This window comes from Saccopteryx bilineata, chromosome 1 (genome assembly GCF_036850765.1).
Source record: "Saccopteryx bilineata isolate mSacBil1 chromosome 1, mSacBil1_pri_phased_curated, whole genome shotgun sequence".
Classification (NCBI taxonomy): domain Eukaryota; kingdom Metazoa; phylum Chordata; class Mammalia; order Chiroptera; family Emballonuridae; genus Saccopteryx; species Saccopteryx bilineata.
In genome coordinates, this window is record NC_089490.1 from 20,261,827 (window position 1) to 20,282,859 (window position 21,033).

The 21,033-nt window shown below is 49.2% G+C and overlaps 2 protein-coding genes and 1 non-coding gene across 3 annotated transcripts in view; 2 read left to right on the forward strand and 1 right to left on the reverse strand.

Moving 5' to 3' along the window:
• The window catches only part of BICRAL (BICRA like chromatin remodeling complex associated protein), a 215,157-nt gene that overhangs the window by 59,462 nt on the left and 134,662 nt on the right, over positions 1-21,033 (forward strand). The window lies entirely within an intron of this gene.
• On the reverse strand, positions 650-17,404 carry PRPH2 (peripherin 2). The gene is made up of 3 exons (XM_066248592.1): positions 16,567-17,404; positions 5,662-5,908; positions 650-2,329 (listed from the first exon to the last, which is right to left on the reverse strand). Exons 1-3 carry the CDS (start codon positions 17,145-17,147, stop codon positions 2,117-2,119), a joined length of 1,041 nt encoding a protein of 346 aa, XP_066104689.1. The 5' UTR covers positions 17,148-17,404; the 3' UTR covers positions 650-2,116.
• Positions 8,887-8,989, forward strand: LOC136321720 (U6 spliceosomal RNA). The gene has a single exon (XR_010728842.1). It is a non-coding gene; the product is annotated as a U6 spliceosomal RNA (small nuclear RNA).

Consider the following 21,033-nt stretch of genomic DNA (forward strand, 5'->3'; position numbering starts at 1 on the left):
CTGTTGCAACCAGAGCCATTCTAGTGCCTGAGGCAGAGGCCACAGAGCCATTCTAGCGTCCGGGCCAACTTTGCTCCAATGGAGCCTCGGCTTCAGGAGGGGAAGAGAGAGACAGAGAGGAAGGAGAGGGGGAGGGGTGAAGCAGATGGGCGCTTCTCCTGTGTGCCCTGGTCGGGAATCGAACCCGGGACTCCTGCACGCCAGGCCAACGCTCTACCACTGAGCCAACCAGCCAGGGCCAGATACTGAAGTTTCTTACCTCTGCCCTATAACCTGGCCCCGTCGAGACTCATTTCCCTGTTTGAGGAAATAGGTATTGACCAGAGCACAAAAAAAGGTGCTTTGGAATTTTTACTTAAATCACTAAATTGAGATACCACATATTAAAATATTACATAAATTCAGCTGTGGTCCAGACTAGCAAAATGTTGTGATTATTTGGATAACCTGATAGTCACTGTTCTTGCAGGAAAGAGAGAGCAAGAGGGAGAGGTGACTCCCATGCTGTTGAAACAGCTGCCCTGGTCGTTAACAATGCTTCCTTTTAGTGTAGGCTTGCTTTTGTTAAAAAAAGACTAGGTAGAGTTGGAGGTCTGTGTACATTCTTTTGAACAGGCTAAGACAGGCATTTTCATATAATACACAAAAGTAGTTTTCATACAATATAGTTTTTAATGTCTACTGTACAGCTGTTAACAGCATCATTACACATCTGGCCTAGAGCAGCATTTTCAAGATGGTTCTCAACACTCCTGAGGGCAGAGGGTTCGGGTCCCTCCGGAGTGGCCGCCTCCCTCAGCATTTTCAGTGTGGATCACTCCTTGGTTTCAAGGAGACTCAGAAGTCAAATCAAACCTGGGGCCAGAGTCTGACAGGGTCCAAACACCTTTGCTCAGTCTTATGCCTGGGAGAATTGGAGCCCCGGAGCGAACCCCAGGTAGCACCGAAAGTCTTATTTTCTCCACGCTGAACACTCAGGACGGCAATGAGATCAGGCTCTCCTTCCAACTAGAAAAGCTTCCTTTCTCTCTTTTTCCCCGAAGGAACTGAAAACTTGTGTTGCAGTTGCTAGCTCAGGAAGATGGGCTGTCTCAAAGAATCTGCTTTAATGCAGAGGCATTGCAGTAGTAGTGCTTTGAAGGGTGGATTTCTGGGGATAGAAACGGGAGGCTCCCAGAGAAGTCTGTCCTCCACTGTAGACAAGTGGTATGGTCCATGGGCCGCCATGGCCACCTGTGCGGGCATCCCTGGGCCCACCAAGAGCTGAGGCCTGCTCTCCAGAGGGTGGACTCCTGTCTGATGTTGCTCCTCTGGCAGAGGGCAGCCATCTAACCCAGTGCTCCCACGGACAAGCCAGGGGAGGTCACCCATACCTTCCGGGGTGGAATATGCTGGAACATGCCAACAACTTGACTTCCTCAACCCGTGGCTCACTCCTGGCTAAGTGAGGACACGTGAATGAGCCACAAAAGCAGGCTTTGAATTGTGTTTTTGGAGGTGGGGAGATCCCGTCTTTAAGTTCTCCTGCCCCAAGATTGAAGAATTCCCCTTTTGAGCCCTCACTGCTTTAGAGAGTCCCTTACTCTTAGAAAAGTGGGACTGTCTCCCACTTCTGCCATTAAACAAATGAAAGGGCTGACCTGTCAATCTTGGCATTAAAAAAAAAAAATAGCAACATAGCCAGTACAGTTTTTTAGACTCCTGTGCTTCTGTACCTAGTGACACTTTGGATATAGAGAGAAGCAGCTTGGAGCTCATAACGAATGGCCAGCTCATCAAAGGGAAGCAGCCTCAGGTGTGGCCAGTAGCCTGGGGGTGGAGATGAATTTGGGGGTCTGAGGTCATGGGCATGCTCATCGCTGCGAGACTCTCTGAGGCCACCCTGAGGGCACATCCTAGAGCAGTGAGGGGGGGGGGCTCATTCACTCACACTTGGGTTCAGTCATTCAACAAATGTTTGCAAATGCTTTTAGGGACCCTGAACCTTCAAGTCCCACCATCAAGGAGAGTGTAAGAGGGCCGCCCTCCTTGGGGGACTCAGATTGGACAGGGGGGGTATCCGCATTTCTTGGAGTCCACTAGGCAGTGTTCAGGAGGGGAGGGGAGCCCGGGGCCATCAGCCAGCCTCTGGGGCCGGGCCCGCGTCCGCGCCCGCAGCCTCCACCTGACTGCCCTTGCCCAGCCGTTTGAAGCTCTCCAGGAAGGCCCGCCAGGTCTCTGCCACGCTCTGCTCCAGCAGCCAGCCCTCGCTCGCACCCTCGGGGTCTTCCGCGTTGGACAGGCTTTCCAGTGCCGTGTGGAGGTAGCGCAGCCCAACTGTGATGGCCGCCTGGTGCGGGGAGAGGAGACTTAGAAGAGATCTGGGAGAGGGAGCTGGGGGTTGGGGTCCCCAGGAAACCATGGGAGCCACTAGCCTGTTCATGGCTGGGGCCCTTCTAATGAGGCAGGCTCTGGTGAGTCTGGTCGGGGAGGGCCTGCCCACCCAGCCGGGCCGGGGCACTCAAGAGCTGCCCCCATCCAGCCTCATCTTACCCTCGTGCCCTTTCTGGCCACTTCTTGAGGTCCCAGCGCACCCCAGCCTTTCTCTTCCCCAGTCTGTACCGCTTGCTGTTGTCTGTGCCTACATCATTGTTCCTGTCCACACTGACCTGTTACTTCAGCCTCAGCCCTCAGTGCGTGCCCCTGCTCCTCATTGTCCCTCCTCCTCATCTGGAGTCTCTCCTGTCCTGGGGGCACTGGGCCGGGTTCCTTCTCCCTATGCTCCCCGCCCACCCACCCAGTTCCTAGCACGTTACTTGGCACAGATTGGATATTCAATAACTCTTTCCTGGAAGGAATTAAAAAGTGACATTTTTGCAAACAGCGTGCTATGTGCTTTCCCCTCTTGTCATTTCAGGAGTGTGGGGTGAGTGGGTGATTGGTTTGGATTTGTTCACTAGCAGTCACTGGGCCAGACTCTGGTGCCAGAATGCCAGCCTGGGTTCCGAGCCCGGCTCTGGCACTTGGCCAATCACATGATGAAGAAACCTCAGTTTACTCATCTGGTTTGCAGGTTTTCAGATGACGTGTCGCCTGCCTCACATGTGCGTGTGACACTTCAGTATTTGTGGCACGTGGCACAGTGAGGATGAATAGAAGTGTCAGCTTTAATCAGTTATTAATCTGCATGGTAAGTATTGTTTCAGTTGGCTAATAACGGATGTGTTGACCACTTGTCTCTACACAAAGTCCTGATTTAGTCTTTTATACCTCTTTTAGGGTATAGCAGACTGAGGAGTAGGACTGCTGATGGAAAAGTCCGCCCCCTGAGAGCAGGGGTCTGTTTTCCCCCCACTGTCCTGGCCCCTAAACCAGAACTGGCTGGTGGTAAGGCCTCAGTAAACATCTGAATGGACGCTCTGGGGCATTTTATAATTACAGTAGTAGATGATAATAACTAATAGAGTTTTAGGTTTTTGTTATTGTCAATTAAAAGTTTTATTTTTTTTAATTTTTTTTTTATTTATTCATTTTTAGAGAGGAGAGACAGAGAGAGAGAAGGGGGGAGGAGCTGGAAGCATCAACTCCCATATGTACCTTGACCAGGCAAGCCCAGGGCTTTGAACCGGCAACCTCAGCATTTCCAGGTTGACGCTTTACCCACTGCGCCACCACAGGTCAGGCAAGTTTTATATTTTTAACAGTGAAAAACTTCTGGAAGTCCTCCTGGTGTGCATGCACCCACGATGACCCCTCCCACTTTCCTGAAGGAGGCCCACTGCTGCACTATGAGCTTTGCCTTAGTAGTGGTTCTCTCTTAGGTTCATGAGTCAGGTGTTCTCTCCTAACGGGTCGTGAAGGCTGGGTGGGCAAGGCGCAGGAATGGGTCCTATCTTAACCCAGCCACCCTCATGCCCATCATGGCTCTGCCCACTAAAGGCCTCGAGGGAAAGTTCAGGGCATTCAGGCTCCCTGTTCACAGTGAGCTGGTTCTCATCGCACGCAGTACCCAGATTCCTGTGATGGTGGACACGCTATGAGGCAGGCAGTGGACCTCCACCTTCTAGCAGTAAGCTTCTGTCCTGAATCCACCCGCTCATTCCCAAGAGTCCCTCAAGGAGTCAGTGGCTAATAAATCTTGATGAATATGTTTGAATTCAACATTAAAAGAAGTCTTCCTTCCCCACCCCACCCCCAGGAGTACAGTCCCTCTAGTGTGATGTGGTGAGTTAGAAGTGGAGTGTCTTGCCTGGCCTGTGATAGCAGAGTAGATAAAGCATTGACCTGAAATGCTGAGGTCACCGGCTCCAAACCCTAGGCTTGCCTGGTCAAGGCACATACAACATACAATCACTGAACAACTAAAGAGAAGCAACTATGAGTTGATACTTCTCACTCCTACCCCCACTCTCTGTACGATCAATAAATAATATCTTTCTGTAAAGGAAAAGGGGTAACTCAGCCATGGGCACAGCTCCATGAGAATTTTCATAGCAGTAAGACATACTTAAAGGAACCTTTCAGTGAATCTTATTTGATGGGAAGTTTCCTATCTAATGTTTTTGATTTAGTACACTTGGAATTTGGAGTCTGGATTTTCTGCCTGTCACCCTCTGTGCCACCTTGATCTGCCACTCACGCGCTCTAGTTCAGCACCCTGGACAGCGCCCAGAGCAAGGTAGGTTGGCCACATCTCCGCAGTAAACAAATTCAGCCTTCAGTGAGGGCTTGCTGCATACCAAGCCCTGTAGCTGCAGAGAGGAATTCAGCTTTACAGCTGACATAAAATGAAGCCACAAATAATGAGAATAACAGGTAAATGGCAACCGACATCTCGAGAGAAGCACAAATTCAAATAGCTCCCATTTACTGAATGTCCACCCATACCTATTCCCTCCTGTCTCCTCCCGATGGTCCCAAGCTAAGTGCTGTCAGCCCCTGTGTAACAGGTTAACTTTCCAGGACCTCAGATCAAAAAGGGGTGGCATCCAAGGAACCTCCAAAACATTCAGGCTGAAAGCAGCCAGACACAGAAGGTCACCCCGTGTGTGACTCTGTTTATGTGCATTGCCCAGGACAGGTCCTCCACAGGGACAGACCAAGGCTTGGAGGCTGCGGGTGGGTGGGGGAATGAGAAGTGACTACTGCTGAGTGGGTGTGAGGTTTGCCTTGGGGGGTGATGGGAGTGTTTGGGGAGTGGACAGAGGTGGTGGTTGCACAACATTGCGAGTGTACTAAGATGCCACTGAATTGTTCACTTATAATGGTTAATTTTACATCCTATGAATTTCACCTCAGCACAGTGGATAAAGCATTGACCTGGAATGCAGAGATTGCCAGTTTGAGGCCCTGGGCTTGCTCGGTCAAGGCACATATGAGAAGCAACTGGTAGTTGTTCTTCCCCTTTCTCTCTCTCTCTCTCTCTCTCTCTCTTTCTCTCCCTCTCATCTCTCTAAAAACCAATAAATCTTAATAAATTTCACTTCAGTAACTTTTTTAGGTGATAGGACAGAAACAGAAAATGGAGGTACTGGGGTTCAAGCCTCGGTCTTCCTGACCCAGAGCCAGGCAGAGGGCTGGCTCCGAAGAGGGAGACATGAGCTGTGGGCCCAGCTGCACCCCTTCACACCCAAGTGGGGCGAATGCCCCTCCCCCGACCCCCACCCCGGGCCAGGAGGCTACCTCGAAGAGCCAGACGAGGAGCGTGACGGCGCCCATGGAGTTCATGAGGCTGCTGTAGTAGCTCAGCAGGGCAGCCCGGCAGCCCCGCGCCCACAGGTTCAGCTCCTCCGTCTGGTGGTCGTAGCTGTAGTGCGCCGAGTTGTTGGTGAGCTGGTACTGAATGCAGGGCCGCGGTGAGTTGGGGTTGCAGCAGCTGAAGGGGACGCCGTCCACCAGGTAGCGGCCGTCCACGTTGCTCTTGATGCGGCTGGAGGAGAGACGGACAGCTTGAGAGCAGCTTTCCGGGCGCTTCACCAGGCCCCAGTTCCGCCCGTCCCCCACCCACAACATTCATTCATTCATTCATTCATTCACTCTCAGTAATATTTGCTGGGCACCGACTCTGTGCCACCCACTGTTCTAGGTGCTGAAGATGGAGCAGTGGCTCTAGAGAGCCAGTGCCCCTGCCTTCCTGGAGCTTCCATTCTAGAGGGTTGAGATCGATAATAATCCAAGCAGCAAGTAACTAGGGAATATAGAGGTTATCCGTCTTCCCTGGCATGCAGCAGTTCCTTAGAACCATGCAGCCTGGTAAGCAACAAACGGGCAGTGACCATGGCACAGGCTCTGCCTGGTATTCCGACCGTCAGACTGTAGCCCCAGCCCCTCTCTGACTTCATCTCCCCCTCTCGGGTAACTGGGGGTTAGGAGCCCCTCTGGCCGGATCAGTTCTGCTCAGGAGATGTTTCTAGGGTCCGTGCAGGAGATGAAGTTCAAGACAGACACAGTCCTTGCTCTCCGTTTGCTCACCAACCACATGAGCTCTGTCCCACGGTGTGGACACAACTTACCCACTTGAAGGATGCAGCCCACGTTTCTTTATTTACTACATATATTTGGTTAGAGCACACTATATGTTCATGTGGGTTCAGAATTCAAAAGGAGGAGACATCTCTACAGTAAGGTCTCCCCTCCCCATTAGGTGGGCTGGGTATGTTCGATCTTACCTGAGCAACGCTACCTACTGTATTTCCCCATATATATGATGCACCTTTTTTCGAAAAATTTGGGGTCTATAAACTGGGTGCATTTTATACAGTGGTTGTCATTTTTTTACTTGCATTTCCTGCTTTTCTGTGCTTGTTTTTGCACCCATTGTTGAAGACAGCAATTCATCATCAGACACAGATGAGGACAAGCTCATGGATGGGAGTTTTGACAGTGATAAGGAGTTGTATGAATTTTATGATGAATAAAACTTGAGTTCAATAACTTTATGTAATACATTTCTTCCCAAATTTCCAGCCCCAAAATTAAGGTGCATCTTATACACGGGAACACCTTATACTTGGGGAAATATGGTAGGTCTTTGTGTCAAAATCTGTCAAGCTACACACTTAAGATTTGCATACTGTGTGCATGTTATCTTGAGTTAAATGATTTTTTTAAATTGCACATGAACAATGCATTCCATGTAACAACAGAGCTTTCTTTACAAGAAAGGAATGCCTGTAATTATTTTAAATAGAAGTCATTTTCAACAATGTTCATTGAAATAATTATACTCTTTAAAAAAGATATTTATGTTTAGCTTCTAAATAAAATCATTTTTAAAAATTTATTAGGCCCTGGCCAGTTGGTTCAGTGGTAGAGCGTTGGCCCAGCGTGTGGATATCCCTGTCAGGGTACACAGGAGAAGCAACTATCTGCTTCTCCTCCCCTCCCCATCCTCCTTCTTTCTCTCTCTTCTCCTCCCATAGCCATGGCTTAATTGGTTCAAGCAAGTTGGCCCCGGGCACTGAGGATGGCTCCATGGCCTCGCCTCAGGCACTAAAATAGCTCAGTTGCCAAGCAATGCAGCAGCGTCCCCAGATGGGCAGAGCATGGCTCGGTGGAGTGCTTGCTGTGTAGATCCTGGTTGGGGTACATGCAAGTGTCTGTCTCTCTGCCTCCCCACCTCTCAATAAAAAAATATATATATATTGATTTTAAATTTTTAAAATTTACTTTAGAGAGAGAAACGTCCATTTTTACTCCAATTACTTATGCATTCATTGGTTGATTCTTGTATATGCCCTGATCAGGGAATCAAACCCACAACCTTGATGTATTGGGATAATGCTCTAACCAATTGAGCTACCTGGCCAGGACTATTGATTGATTTTAGAAAGGAAGAGAGAGAGGGAGAGACAGAAATATCGATCTGTTTCTGTATGTGCCCTGACCGGGGATCAAACTGGAAACCTTTGCGTATTAGGACAACACTGACTAACAGAGCTCTCCAGCCATGGCTGAAATCTCCTTAATACAATAAAAGTCTCCCCCTTATACTTGTTCCTGGGCTCTGGTCCCCATACTATGGCCAGGTTGCCCTTCCAGAGAGCCTTCACAGAGACAGGCAAATGCTTTTACTCTTTCTGGTTTTCTTTTTTATTTTAACCCACGTAGCAGCATTATATACATACTGTCTTGAACTGTTCTTTTTTCCCGTAACAGTGTCTTAGAGATATATTATATCTATCTGTCAATGGGAGTCTTCTCAAGTTTTCAGTGAGCTGCATGCTGTCCCCACTGTGCAGACGGTTCATGGGGTACTGTGCAGTTCCCCGTGATGGGCATTTGTGGTTTCCAAGTCTTCTGTTAATACAAATGTGGACGTGGGTCATCTTGCATATTGTGACTATCTATAGGTAAATTCCTAGAGGAGGCATTCATGCCTCAGAGGGTGGGGTCCATCTGTAATCACACCAGACCCCTTCTGGATTTTTTTTTCTTTTAGAGGGGAAGCATCAACTCATTGCTCCACTTTAGTTGTGCATCTGTTGATTGCTTCTCATACATGCCTTGACTGGGGCTCAGGTCAGCAACCCTGGGCTTGAGCTGGCAACCCTGGGCTTGAGCTGGCAACCCCGGGCTTAAGCCAGTGACCTTGGGCTCAAACCACAGAATTGAACCACAACCTTGGGTTTCGAATCAGTGACCTTGGTGCTTCAGTTTGACGCTCTATGCACTGTGCCACCACGGGTCAGGCCCCCTTCTGGATTTCTCTTCAGGACTTTGCAATCACAACCCACCAGCCACGCATGAGAGAGCCTGTCCCCCACAGCCAAACCCACACAGGTTTGATAAATGATAGAGAAATGAAAGCTGACCCATGAAAAATAGTATCTCGGGATTGTTTTAATGTCCAGTTTCTTATTCTGGGTGAAGGTGAGTATCCTTCAATATGTTTAAGACCCATCTGCGGTGCTCACTTGGGAGCACATATACTAAAACTGGAATCATACAGAGATTAGCCTGGCCTGTGCACACAGGTATGAAACACATTCATGAAGCATTTCATATTTTTACTTGAAAAAACTCGAGACTATAAAAAAGATCCATTTGTGATTCCTTTTTGGTGAACTGCCCTTTGCTGTTCAATATGATTACGACTTTAGGAAAGCTGTATACAATGTGGCCCCTTGATTCCAGAACAGTCTTTGCCTGGGTAATGGCGACCATATTTCTACACTGACCTCTAATTCATGGACAGGAACCCCTGCCCAAGGAACAGGTGGCTTTGGTTGCACAGGTGGTTCAGGTGACAAGAGCAGGACAAGTTTCCTAACCTCTCCAGACCTTAGCTGTCTCATCTGTAAGATAGAGTTGACATCAGGATCACATGAAAGGACACACGTGAAAGGCTTCAGAGAGTGCCTGCTACATAGTAAATGAGCAGTGAGCGTCCACTCATGGGTGGGGTGGGTAGGGCTATCAGGCGTCCCCAAACTACGGCCCGCAGGCCGCATGTGGCCCCCTGAGGCCATTTATCCGGCCCCCCGCCGCACTCCCGGAAGGGGCACCTCTTTCATTGGTGGTCAGTGAGAGGAGCACTGTATGTGGCAGCCCTCCAACGGTCTGAGGGACAGTGAACTGGCCCCCTGTGTAAAAAGTTTGGGGACCTCTGCGAGTGAGCAGTGAACGTGGGCCCATGGGTGGGGCTTAGAGCAAGCCTGCTCCATAGTGAGCAGTCAGCTTGGGCTTGTGGGCGGGGCTTAGAGCAAGAGCCTTCACTCACTCTGTGCCCTCAGGGAGTGGCTGTGACAATGTCAAACACTGCATTGCTAGGGAAAGACACTTTTGAGTGGGTGGCAAGGGCTCTGCCAACCGAAGAAGCTGCGAGAGCCTCCTGAAACGAGGCTCACCACCAGCTGGGTGGGACTGTTAGCCATCTGTCAGCCGGCAAAAGCAGCTGCTGCTGCAGCGCTCAGTCCAGCCCCGCTGGCTGCAGGGAGGGCAGACACCGGTCCAGAGGCCAGCAGCCCCACACACTGCGCGGACAGGAGCCGCCCACCCCGGGACCAGCCCCCACAATGGGCGGGACCAGGGGGGTCGACACTGGAGTGCTGTTCACCCCTCTTCTCGGCCCGCGGGCTGTCCCTCGAGCCCGCTCCCACCAGCACCATATCCTACCTGGGCCATCCCCAATGTCCCCATGGAAAAAGACCGCCAGGTTTCTGGTCCCCAATCAGCCTTTGCGAGCAGATCTCCCACTTGTGATCTGCATTCGACTCATCTCTTGGGACCAGTGTGAGGTGGGAACCGCACCCCCCTCAGAGGCTGTGGGGAGGGTTAAGTGCACTTGACCCAGGCCTTCCAGAACGTTGGCTGCTCCCCATGGAGGCCACCTCCAGGCCATCTCCCCGGCCCTTGCCCTCACGTGGTTCTGCGAGGAGGCAGTGAGCCCAAAGCAAGGCCAGCAGGGCCTCCCTCAGAGCCACGCGGGAAGTAGAGGCCCAGCCCTCTGCGGCTGGCCTCCTCGCTTCAGTTTCCTCCGTGTCTCAGATCCTTCCTGCCTGCTGGCTTTTCTAGTTAAACTTTCTAGGACAGGTGAGTCCCTCCCCTGTTCCCTGTCCCCGCAGCCCTTTCCTGTCCACTGTCATCTCTCCTTACTCATCTCCAGGGGTCTCTGAGCTGGGTGAGCCCACACACCTGCCTCGTGTGAGTGAGGCGAGGGCCAGGCCTGCAGCTCTGTGGGCTGAGGCCTGTGGGGCCCTGAGCTGGGTGAGTCCACACACCTGCCTCGTGTGAGTGAGGCGAGGGCCAGGCCTGCAGCTCTGTGGGCTGAGGCCTGTGGGGCCCTGAGCTGCCTTGTCTGCAGACTGGCCTCTGCCCGCTGCCCTCCTCACCTTGCTGACCCCCAGTGGAGAAGCCACCCTACCAGTCTCTACAGGGAGGGCAGGGCCATGTCCCCCTCAGACTGGGGCTCCCCGAGGATAGGGCGTGTCCCCCTTAGACTGGGCTCCCCAAGGATGGGGCCGTGTCCTCCTCCTTCAGACCGGGAACTCCTTCAGGAAAGCCCAGGTCAGTATGGGAGAGGAAGGCCTGGCTTGGAGGCGGGGGCTTCCCTGGGCCTCCAGTCTGGGATCTATTGGGGTCACACATCTAGAACTAGCCCCCTCCCAGAAGCATTGTCTTGTTTACTCAGTGCCTGCCCTGGCTCCAAACCCAGATTAAGGTCCCACTCACCCTCTTAAGACAAAGCCAGGCAAAGATTGCTTCTTAGGTAGAGAGCTGGCTATTTATATCAGAGTGTTTCCCAGGCTGCAAATCCCTGCTCAGGGCTCACCCGGGCTGTACGAGTCTTGGTTAAGATACAGCCTGTGTCCTAGCCCACTCTCCCGTGGCCACTCCACACACGACTCGGGGAAAATCACATCCAAGTTTTCCTGGGAAAACCAACATAATTTAGTCAGTGAATCAATAAACCAATAGGAAGGCCATATGGAAATGAGCACGGCAGGGGAGAGGAGGGAGGCAGGGGTGTAACTGTTAATGAATTAGTCCCCAGCACAATGCTAGGTGTGCCCCACCTGTGGGATCTCAGCAACGCCGCCTCTGTGAGCTTCAGTTTTCTCATGGACCTGCCAGGGCTGTGGTGGAGATTAAGTGGGATAATACACGTAGAGCCCCTGGTACACAGCAAGTGCCGTATTAATAGTTTGTTGTTTTTTTAAGTGAGAAGAAGGGAATAGACAGACTTCCACATGCACCCCAACTGAGATCTACCTGGCAACCCTGTCTGGGGCCAATGCTCAAATAAACTGAGCTATCCAGCCAGGGTTTAGCTGCCCACTTTAAAGATTTTATTTTTATTCATTTCATAGGGAGGTAGAGAAAGAGAGAGAGAGAAAAGGGGGAGGAGCAGGAAGCTTCAACTCCCCTATGAGCCTTGACCAGACAAGCCCAGAGTTTGAACTGGCAACCTCAGTGTTCTAGGTCGACACTTTATCCACTGTTCCACCACAGGTCAGGCCAGTTGCCCACTTTAAATGGGTGAGTTATATGTTATGTGAATTATATCTTCATAAAGCTGTTTAAAAAAAAAAAAATTCTACCCACCCCTTCCTGCTGTGAGGTTCTAGGCATGTCACTTAACCTCTCTGAGGCTTAGATTTCTCATCTATAAGACAGATAACACCTTTAAAGATTACACACACACACACACACACACACACACACACACCAGGAGGGGTTTTGTACAGAATAAATGAGAACATTTTTCGCTCTCAAACTACCTGGCAACACAGGGATGGTCAGGCTGGAGGGAAATGCAGCACAAGGCTACTCGCCTGGGACAGGAGGCCCAAAGAGCTTGCAAAGTCTTGTAAAAATCTCTAATTGTTCCTACCTGGTCTCATTGGTTAGATCAGGAGCCTTTAGGAAACAGTCCTTGGTCTTAAAGATTCCCATGAGGAACCTCCCAACACCATCCAACCCCCGCCCCGCAGTGTGCTGAGGCCTGAGCTCCATGGGGCAGAGAGGGAGGAATAAGGGGGAACCCGGGGGAACCCCTCCTCGTGGGAACCCAGCCCCTCCTGGAAGCTGGACTGGACATGCTGGAGGGAGAGGCCCTCAGCTTTCTCTAGCCCAGTCCAGTGAGGTGGACACTGCTCTGAGCGGGGACAGGTGCTCGGGGCAGAGCCTGCAGAAACGACCAGGAATCCCGGGCGCCAGACACTGCCCATGCCTAGCACCGGTGTCGCGGGAGGGCCCCACGCACTTTTTTCCAGACTTCCCACCCCCTGAGCAGCTCACTGCTTCTGGGATCATCTCCCAGCGTCCTCAGGGTCAGGGCTTTTGCTCCGCCCCTTGCCCTCCTGCTCCACCACCCCAGCCCCCACTTCTCTTTGCCTCTGTTGTCTCCGAATTCTGGTCCACAGGATGATGCTGAGAAAAGCCAGATAACAGTAAATGCTCACCACTGCTTGGTGCTTTGGCATCCCCCCAAAATAAATGTACTTTCTACCTGGGGAGCCAGCTTTGTCAGGTAAACATAACAATCCTCCTAAATGAAGCAGTCAAGATGTGAACACAAAATAATGTTAAGAGTCCCCGGAGGAGAAGGGGAAGGGCCGTTCCAAGTTCTCTCATTCATTCCTTTGTTCATGTCACCAGCAGGTAAGCTAGTGCTGGTTCTCAGGCAAATCCTGTCCCATGAAGCTTTCTGGACTCAGCCTCAAGGAGCCTCATTTCATTCACAGATATTGTTCACTGGTCATTAATTTAAAAGTTTGTAAAATCTTTTAAAATTGAAGCCTGGCTGGTGGTGGTGCAGTGAATAGAACATCGACCTGGGACACTGAGGTCCCAGACTTGAGGCCCCAAGGTCGCTGGCTTGACCACAGGCTCCCAAGCTTGAGCCCAAAGGTGGCTGGCTTGAGCAAGGGGTCACTCGGTCTGTTGAGCAGACCATATGAGAGAGCAATCAGTGAATAAAGTGACACAGCTACAAGTTGATCCTTTGCATCTCTATCTATCTCTAACACACACACACAAAAAGTTTATGGAAATGATGTGATTCTCTCTCTGTCAAGGTGACCCTATCAGGCTCTGCCCTTGGCAGCACAGGGTGTGACATCATTGGAGGTTTTGGAAGGGAGAAAGGATGTTAGTTCTACAATTCCAGTTCTGGAAATTTAGCCTAAGGGAAGTGAGAGAGCCCCCTTCCCTTAGGAAAAGCCTCAAAGTCCGCCCGTTCAGTGTTGTTTATAGTAGAAATAAGTAAGGGTAACCTAAATGCCTGCCTAAGTGTGTTCCTTTGTTCTGTGGAATATTATGCAACCATTAAGCATAATCCTTTTAGACAAATACTGTTTGAAATCACTTATATGTGGAATTGAAAAAACACAAACATGTGTCCTGGCCGGAGGGCTCGGCTGGGTAGAGCATTGTCCCAAAGCCCAGAGGTTGCCGGTTTCATCCCCTGTTGGGACACACATAGGAGCAGCTCAATGTTTCTCTCTCTTTCTCTTTCTCCCTCTCTGTCTCTCTTTCTCTCTCTCTCTCTCTCTCTCTCTCTGTACCCCTTCTTCTCTCACTGAAATCAATAAATAAATTTTAAAAAATAAAAATAAAAAACACAAATGCAGGTTCCTCCGTGGATTAAGCATTGTCCTGTTGCCCTGGCACACCAAGGTTGCTGGTTTGATCCTGGTCAGGAAACATATGAGAAGGAACCAATGAGTGCACAGCTAAACGGAACAACTAGGTAAAAGAATGAGTTGATGCTTCTCTGTCTCTCTCTCTCTCAAATTAAGGCAAAGATTTTTTAAAACCCAAAGGCATAGAAACAGACTAGAATGGTGGTTACCAGGGCTGGGGGAAAGGGAAGCTGTTGGTCAAAGTGCACAAACATCCCGTTATAAAATGAACAAGTTCTGGGGACCTGAGGCACAGCATAGTGACTCTAGTTAACAATACTGTGTTATATACTTGAAAGTTGCAAAGAGAGTAGATCTTAAATGTCCTCGCTACAAAAAAGAAATGATAATTGTGTGACATAAAGGTGTCACTAAGGAAATGGTGGCTGTCAATTTGCAATATATAAATGTATCTAACCAACACTGTACACCTTAAACTTAGGCAATGTTATTTGTCAACCATATCTCAATAATGCTGGGGGAAAATTGTCATTTTGAACATTATGTAAATGTTACACTATCACATTACAAAATGGGGTACTCAATTGTATTTATAACCATGGTTACACTATGTTAATATGTGGACTTGAATGTTAACAAGACTAGAATGAAATGCAAAATAATTAGAGCTAGTCATGTTTAGTTGCGGAGGAGAATCTGACGGAATTTTTTTTCCTGTTTTTGTTTCTCTTAATGTCACCATATTTTGCATGACAGATACATTTTTTTTTTTATAAATCAATGGAGTTAGGATCATTTCACACCAACATTAAGCATTGAGCTTAATGTTTGCTTGAAAAATTGATTCTGCTGACCACTGGGAATGGAACAGCCTGGAGAATTTCTCCTCACTGGAACAAAAGGGATTTGGGAATTACAGAGAGATTTTAAAGGCTCCCCAAGGACTGACCCTGTGCAGAAGACAATCAAGGAAAACGGCAGGAAAAGATGAAAAGCCCCTCATCAGCTCCCAAAGGCTGGTTCTGCCATCAACAACCCCCCTCCCCTGTCCCCTTCCCTCAGAATTCTGCTTGTCCCTCTTCCTTCTCTCTCTCTCTCTCTCTCTCACACACACACACACACAGGAACTTATATAGATCATGCCTCCTTGTGCTGTCCCTGCGGACCTGTCACCTAGGGAGGGCAGAGCAGTTTACAGTCTCTCCTCCACGAGGGATTTGCAGCAGTAATCCCCACTCACAGAGAAAATAAAACCCCAGAAGTGACCTTCAGTCTGAGGTGCAGCCTCCCGGGATTCACTGGCCGTGGTGCCCGGGCTGCAGCCACAGCCTGCTGCTGGCGTGCCCAGCACCCTGCGTGCGAGTGCCCTTGGACTCGCCAGCCTTACCCACAGGAAAACTCACACTGAACCTCTCGCTCAGCCAGGGACCCAGTCGAGCTGGACCGGAGGAAGGGGCTCAGGGCCGGTGCCCTTTCTGGGAGAGCGGTGTGCTGGCAACTGACGCTCTAGCTCAGAGGGGGAGATTCGCTCTCTCACCATCACCTCCCGATCTCCCACCTAGGACATCATACTTACACATACCAAGAATACTTTAGAAACAATTATGTTGTGCTACTATGATTTAAGAAATAAACATTTACTGAGCGCCTGCTGTATGCCAGGCTCTGGACAGAACTAAGAGATGACCTCCAAGATTATTCCAGGGTCTTTATTTAAAGGATGGGCAGCCTGACCTGTGGTGGCACGGTGGATAAAGCATTGACTTGGAATGCTGAGGTTGCCGGTTCAAAACCCTGGGCTTGCCCGGTCTAGGCACATACAACAAGCAATCAATGAACAACTAAAGTGAAGCAACTATGACTTGATACTTCTTGTTCTCTCCTCTCCTCTCTGTAAAATCAATAAATAAAAATTTAAAAAAAAATAAAAAAATAAAAGATGGGCAAGTGAGGGTCCAGAGGGCAAGTGACCTGCCCACAGCTGCCCGCTAATTAACAACAGAGCCAAAGCCGCCGCCTAGACTTCCCACCACGCCCAAGGACAAGCACTTTGAGAGCAGATGGATGCTCGTGCCAAAGCCTGGGAAACAAAGGCACTGGCTGGGAAATGTAAGCTTCCAGGACTGAATCCGCGTACTTTGAGTGAATGAGACAAGCTAGCCAATTAACATCTCAGTATATGTGCTCTACCAGTGCCCCATTTCCACTGTGCGCAGCAAACACACATTCCTGGCTGGGTGTTCCTCCCTGGGGACTCCTAGCCCAGCAGCTTCGATAACTGGACACCTTCCTCCCACCACAGCCAAACAGTAGGTTGAACTATATGAAGTTGCCATCTTTATAGGTCAAACGTGCTAGAGCACCGGCAATTCCATATGGTCCGAATACAGCCTGCCATGCACAGGAATGCATGGTGCAGAGACCACCCAGAGGGGAGGACAAGGCGCTGGGTTTCCACGTCCCCCATAAAGCTCCGACCCCGGGGTTGGAGGCCACTCACTCTTTGACTTCTTTGGAGGAAAAGTCCAGGTAGCGGTTGCTGATCCACTGAATCTCAAACCAGTCCCGGAAGCCGTTGTTGCCACAGCACCGGAACTCGATCTGCAGCATGTCGATGGTCTTCTTCATGAAGCAGCGGCCCGGGGTGTCCGTGTCCCGGTAGTACTTCATGCCGCTCTTGAGCCCGTGGGCCAGGGTGCTCTCCAGGGGGCCCCGCACGAGGAAGCAGCAGAGGGCCACCAGGAAGAGGACGATGTTGAAGAGGACGCAGACGGTCAGGTACGGCTTCAGCCAGGGCTTCCACTTGGCGTACTTGGCAGGGTCCAGGGCGTCATAGCAGATCTTGCCAGCCAGAGAGTTGAAGACACAGGACAGCACCCCCATCCCTATCAGGGAGTTGGGCACAAAATGGCTCTCCGAGTTATTCATCACGTCGCTCCTCTTCCGGAGCTCGATCTTCAGGAACAGCCCAAGGCCGAAGATGACGATGCCAGCCAGCACGGACAGCCAGTTCATGAGCCAGAGCCCCTGGGCCAACTTGACCCGCTTCTTCTGGTCAAATGTGACTTTCAGCAGCGCCATGCCTGCAGGGCGCCTCCCTGGCGGCCTCCCGCAGCGCAGCTGCCCGTGGTGGCCTTGATGAGCCTGGGGCCTGTAGACTCAGGGCCTCGGGAAGGGCGCAGACAGTCCAGGCTGCCGGGAGCTGCTCCGGGGGCTGCCCATGTTGACCCCCTAGCCTGGGACCCCCGTTAACTCAGTAATCACAGCTCAAGAAGGGGCCAGTCCTCCGTGTCGTTTCCGCGGCTCCCTCGCCAGCCAAGAAGGCACAGCCTGAAGACGGCAGATTAAAAGTGGGATCCACACGGCATCTTGTTAATCGCTTTAGCCAGGTTCATCCCATTAGATAAAGCCATGCCCATTTCCAAACATGCCCAAAGGAAGGCTCTGTGGATGCCCTGGGGCAGAGAGCTCTGGGTTCAGCTTGGAGAATCAGGACAAGACGGACCAGAGCAGCGGGCTGGACCCAAGGTCTGTCTCAGCTCAGGTCTCTGCGGCAGCACCCTTCCAGGCCAAACTCCTTCCAGAGGTAAAACCATCTGTGGACAAAAGACATCATTATTCAAATTGAAAAATGATAGATTATGAGAAAACATTTGTAACACTTTAAAAAAAATGAATGAATAAGCAAAAATTTTTCTTAAACTCCTACAATTCCACAATCAAAAGATCAGCTATCAATTGGAAAAAAAGGCTATGGACCAGAACATGTAATTTATAATAAGGGAACTTGAAAAGTCAACAATCTGAAAAATATGTCCAATCTGAGCAGAACATAAGGAAATGCAAATTAAAACAATAATAAAATACCAAAATACTGGATCCATCACATTGAACATATGTCAAGATTCTGTCACAAAACACTGTAAACAATGATAGTATAAAGGAAGATATATAGATAGTATACAGACTCTTACTGCATCTGTAATTTTTTTTTCCTTTTTTTTTTTACAGAGACAGAGAGAGATCAGAGAGAGGGATAGACAGGGACAGACAGACAGGAATGGAGATATGAGAAGCATCAACATTAGTTTTTCATTGCTCATTGTGACACCTTAGTTGTTCATTGATTGCTTTCTTATATGTGCTTGACCGCGGGTCTTCAGCAGACCAAGTAACCCCTTGCTCAAGCCAGTGACCTTGGGTTCAAGCTGGTGAGCTTTTTTTTTTTTTGTATTTTTCTGAAGCTGGAAACAGGGAGAGACAGTCAGACAGACTCCCGCATGCGCCCGACCGGGATCCACCCGGCATGCCCACCAGGGGCGAGGCTCTGCCCACCAGGGGGCGATGCTCTGCCCCTCCGGGGCGTCGCTCTGCCGCGACCAGAGCCACTCTAGCGCCTGGGGCAGAGGCCAAGGAGCCATCCCCAGCGCCCGGGCCATCTTTGCTCCAATAGAGCCTTGGCTGCGGGAGGGGAAGAGAGAGACAGAGAGGAAGGAGGGGGGGTGATGGAGAAGCAAATGGGTGCTTCTCCTATGTGCCCTGGCCGGGAATCGAACCTGAGCCCCCCGCACGCCAGGCCGACACTCTACCGCTGAGCCAATCGGCCAGGGCCAAGCTGGTGAACTTTTGCTCAAACCAGATGAGCCTGCACTCAAGCTGGTGACCTCGGGGTCTTGAAACTGGGCCCTCAGCACCCCAGTCTGACGCTCTATCCACTGAGCCACCACCTGGTCAGGCTGCGTCTATAATTTTTTTTTCTTTTTTTTTTTTATTCATTTTTAGAGAGGAGAGAGAGAGAGGGAGAGAGAGAGACAGAGAGAGAGAAGGGGCGAGGAGCTGGAAGCATCAACTCCCATATGTGCCTTGACCAGGCAAGCCCAAGGTTTCGAACCGGCGACCTCAGTGTTCCAGGTCGACGCTTTATCCCACTGCGCCACCACAGGTCAGGCCGCGTCTGTAATTTTTAAAAGTTCTTTTCCTTTGATTTAAGAGGGAAGGAGAGAGGGAGAGAGGAGCATCAACTCGCCAGTCCCCTTAGTTGTCCCATCCAGCTGTGCACTCATTGATTGCTTCATGTACATGCCCTGACTAGGGATCGAACCCACAACCTCGGTGCACCAGAATGATGCTTTATCCACTGAGCCACCTGGCCAGGGTAATCTGTACATTTTTTATTATTATTTTAATTAATAAACTTTCCTTTTTATTGATTGATTTTAGAGAGACAGAGAGGAAGAGAGAGAGAGAGACAGAAGGATTCATTTGTTGTTCCACATAGCTGTGCATTCATTGGTTGCTTCTCGTGTGTGCCCTGACCAGGGATCGCACTCTAACCAACTGAACTATCCAACCAGGGCCTAAATTTTATTCTATAAAGCAGATCTAGATTTCCAAAAATAAACTGAACAGAAAGTACAGAGTTTCCATATACTCCTTTTCCCTATTTAGCGGTGGCATGGTACATTTGTTACAACTGATGAGCCAATATTTATATATTGTTATCACTATTAACTAAAGCACAAAGTTACATTAGGATTAACGCTTTGTGTTGTATGGTTCTATGGGTTTTTCCAAATGCATAATTTCATGTATCCGCCATTATCATATATACAGTGTCATACAGAATAGTTTCACTTATCTAATAATAATTCCTGCGTTCCACTTATTCCTCCTCTCCCTGCTCAGCCCTAGGCATCCACTATTTCCATAATTTTGCCTTTCCCAGAATGTCCTTTAGATAAAATCATAAAGTATTCTCAGACTTGTTTCTTTCCCTTGGCAACATGTACTTAATTGTTCTCCATGTCTTTTTGTGGCTTCCTAGCTCATTTCTACTTTTCCACTGAATGGTATTCCACTATATGGATGTTCCACTGTTCATTTACCCACTCACCTACTCAAGGGCATCTTGGTTTGATTCCAATTTTTGGCAATTATAAATGAAGCTGCTATAAACATTTGTGTGTGAGTTTTTGTGTGAATTACCTAAGAACATAATTGCTGGATTATATGGTAAGACTATGGTCAGCTTAGTAAGAAACTGGCAAACTCTGTTCCAAAGCGACATACTATGTAGCAGTCCCACAGGCTGTGAATGAGAGGTCCTGTTGCTCTACACTCTCGTCAGCACTTGGTGTTGTCAGTGTTCTGGGTTTTAGCCATTTTAATAGATGTGTAGTAGTATCTCACTTTAATTGAATTTCCCTAATGCTATATGATATGGAGCATCTTTTCATACACTTATCAGTCATGTATATATCTTCCTTGGTGAGGTGTCTGTCCAGCACTTTTGCCTGCTTTTTAATTGGGTTGTTTTCTTTAGATTGTAAACTTTTTATAGCCTTTTGGGAGAATGATTTATCTATCTCTGTTAAAATTTAAAATACACGTTCCCCAAAATATAAAATAAAATGCACATTCCCAATGATTCAGCAATTCCACTTCTCAGAACAGCTTGTGCATAAGCACAAGGAGTTTAATGACAAATCAATCTTGTCCTCAAATTCATGTCCACCTAATACCAAAGAATGCTTCATGATTAGAATCAGAGGCTCATGAGCTCAAGGCAGTAAATGGGTCAAGTCTCCTTTTTTCCTTTATGTGCATCGGTTCTTCTATATTCAGCACCAGCACACTCCTCTTTAAGATCTCCAAATCACTAAGTAAAATCAAAGGAGTATTTCTCTGCAGATAGAGATATGAGAATAAAGCAATAGAATCTGTGATTATTTTTTCTCCAATGTGCTACTGCACTAACAGTCTGTTTGCCTACACACATCAAAGTCCAATCAGAAGTGAACAGGAGTTTTCAGCCAAGAAAGTAAGAGTTTATTAGTTGAGGTAATGGTGCCAAGCCTGAGTCACAGGTAAGCTGGTGCTCAAAGACTGGGCCATCAGTGGCTTCCAATGGTTATATAGGGGGAAATTATTAATCATGGGTGGCTGAAGGAGTTGGGATTGTGGGCTC

Coding starts and splice junctions, on each gene's coding strand:
- PRPH2 (XM_066248592.1), bottom strand. CDS start 17,147: ATGGCGCTGCTGAAAGTCACATTTGACCAGAAGAAGCGGGTCAAGTTG. Junction 5,909..16,566: donor TCCTCCAAAGAAGTCAAAGA/GTGAGTGGCCTC, acceptor TCTCTCCTCCAG/CCGCATCAAGAGCAACGTGG. Junction 2,330..5,661: donor TCCTCGTCTGGCTCTTCGAG/GTAGCCTCCTGG, acceptor TCCCCGCACCAG/GCGGCCATCACAGTTGGGCT.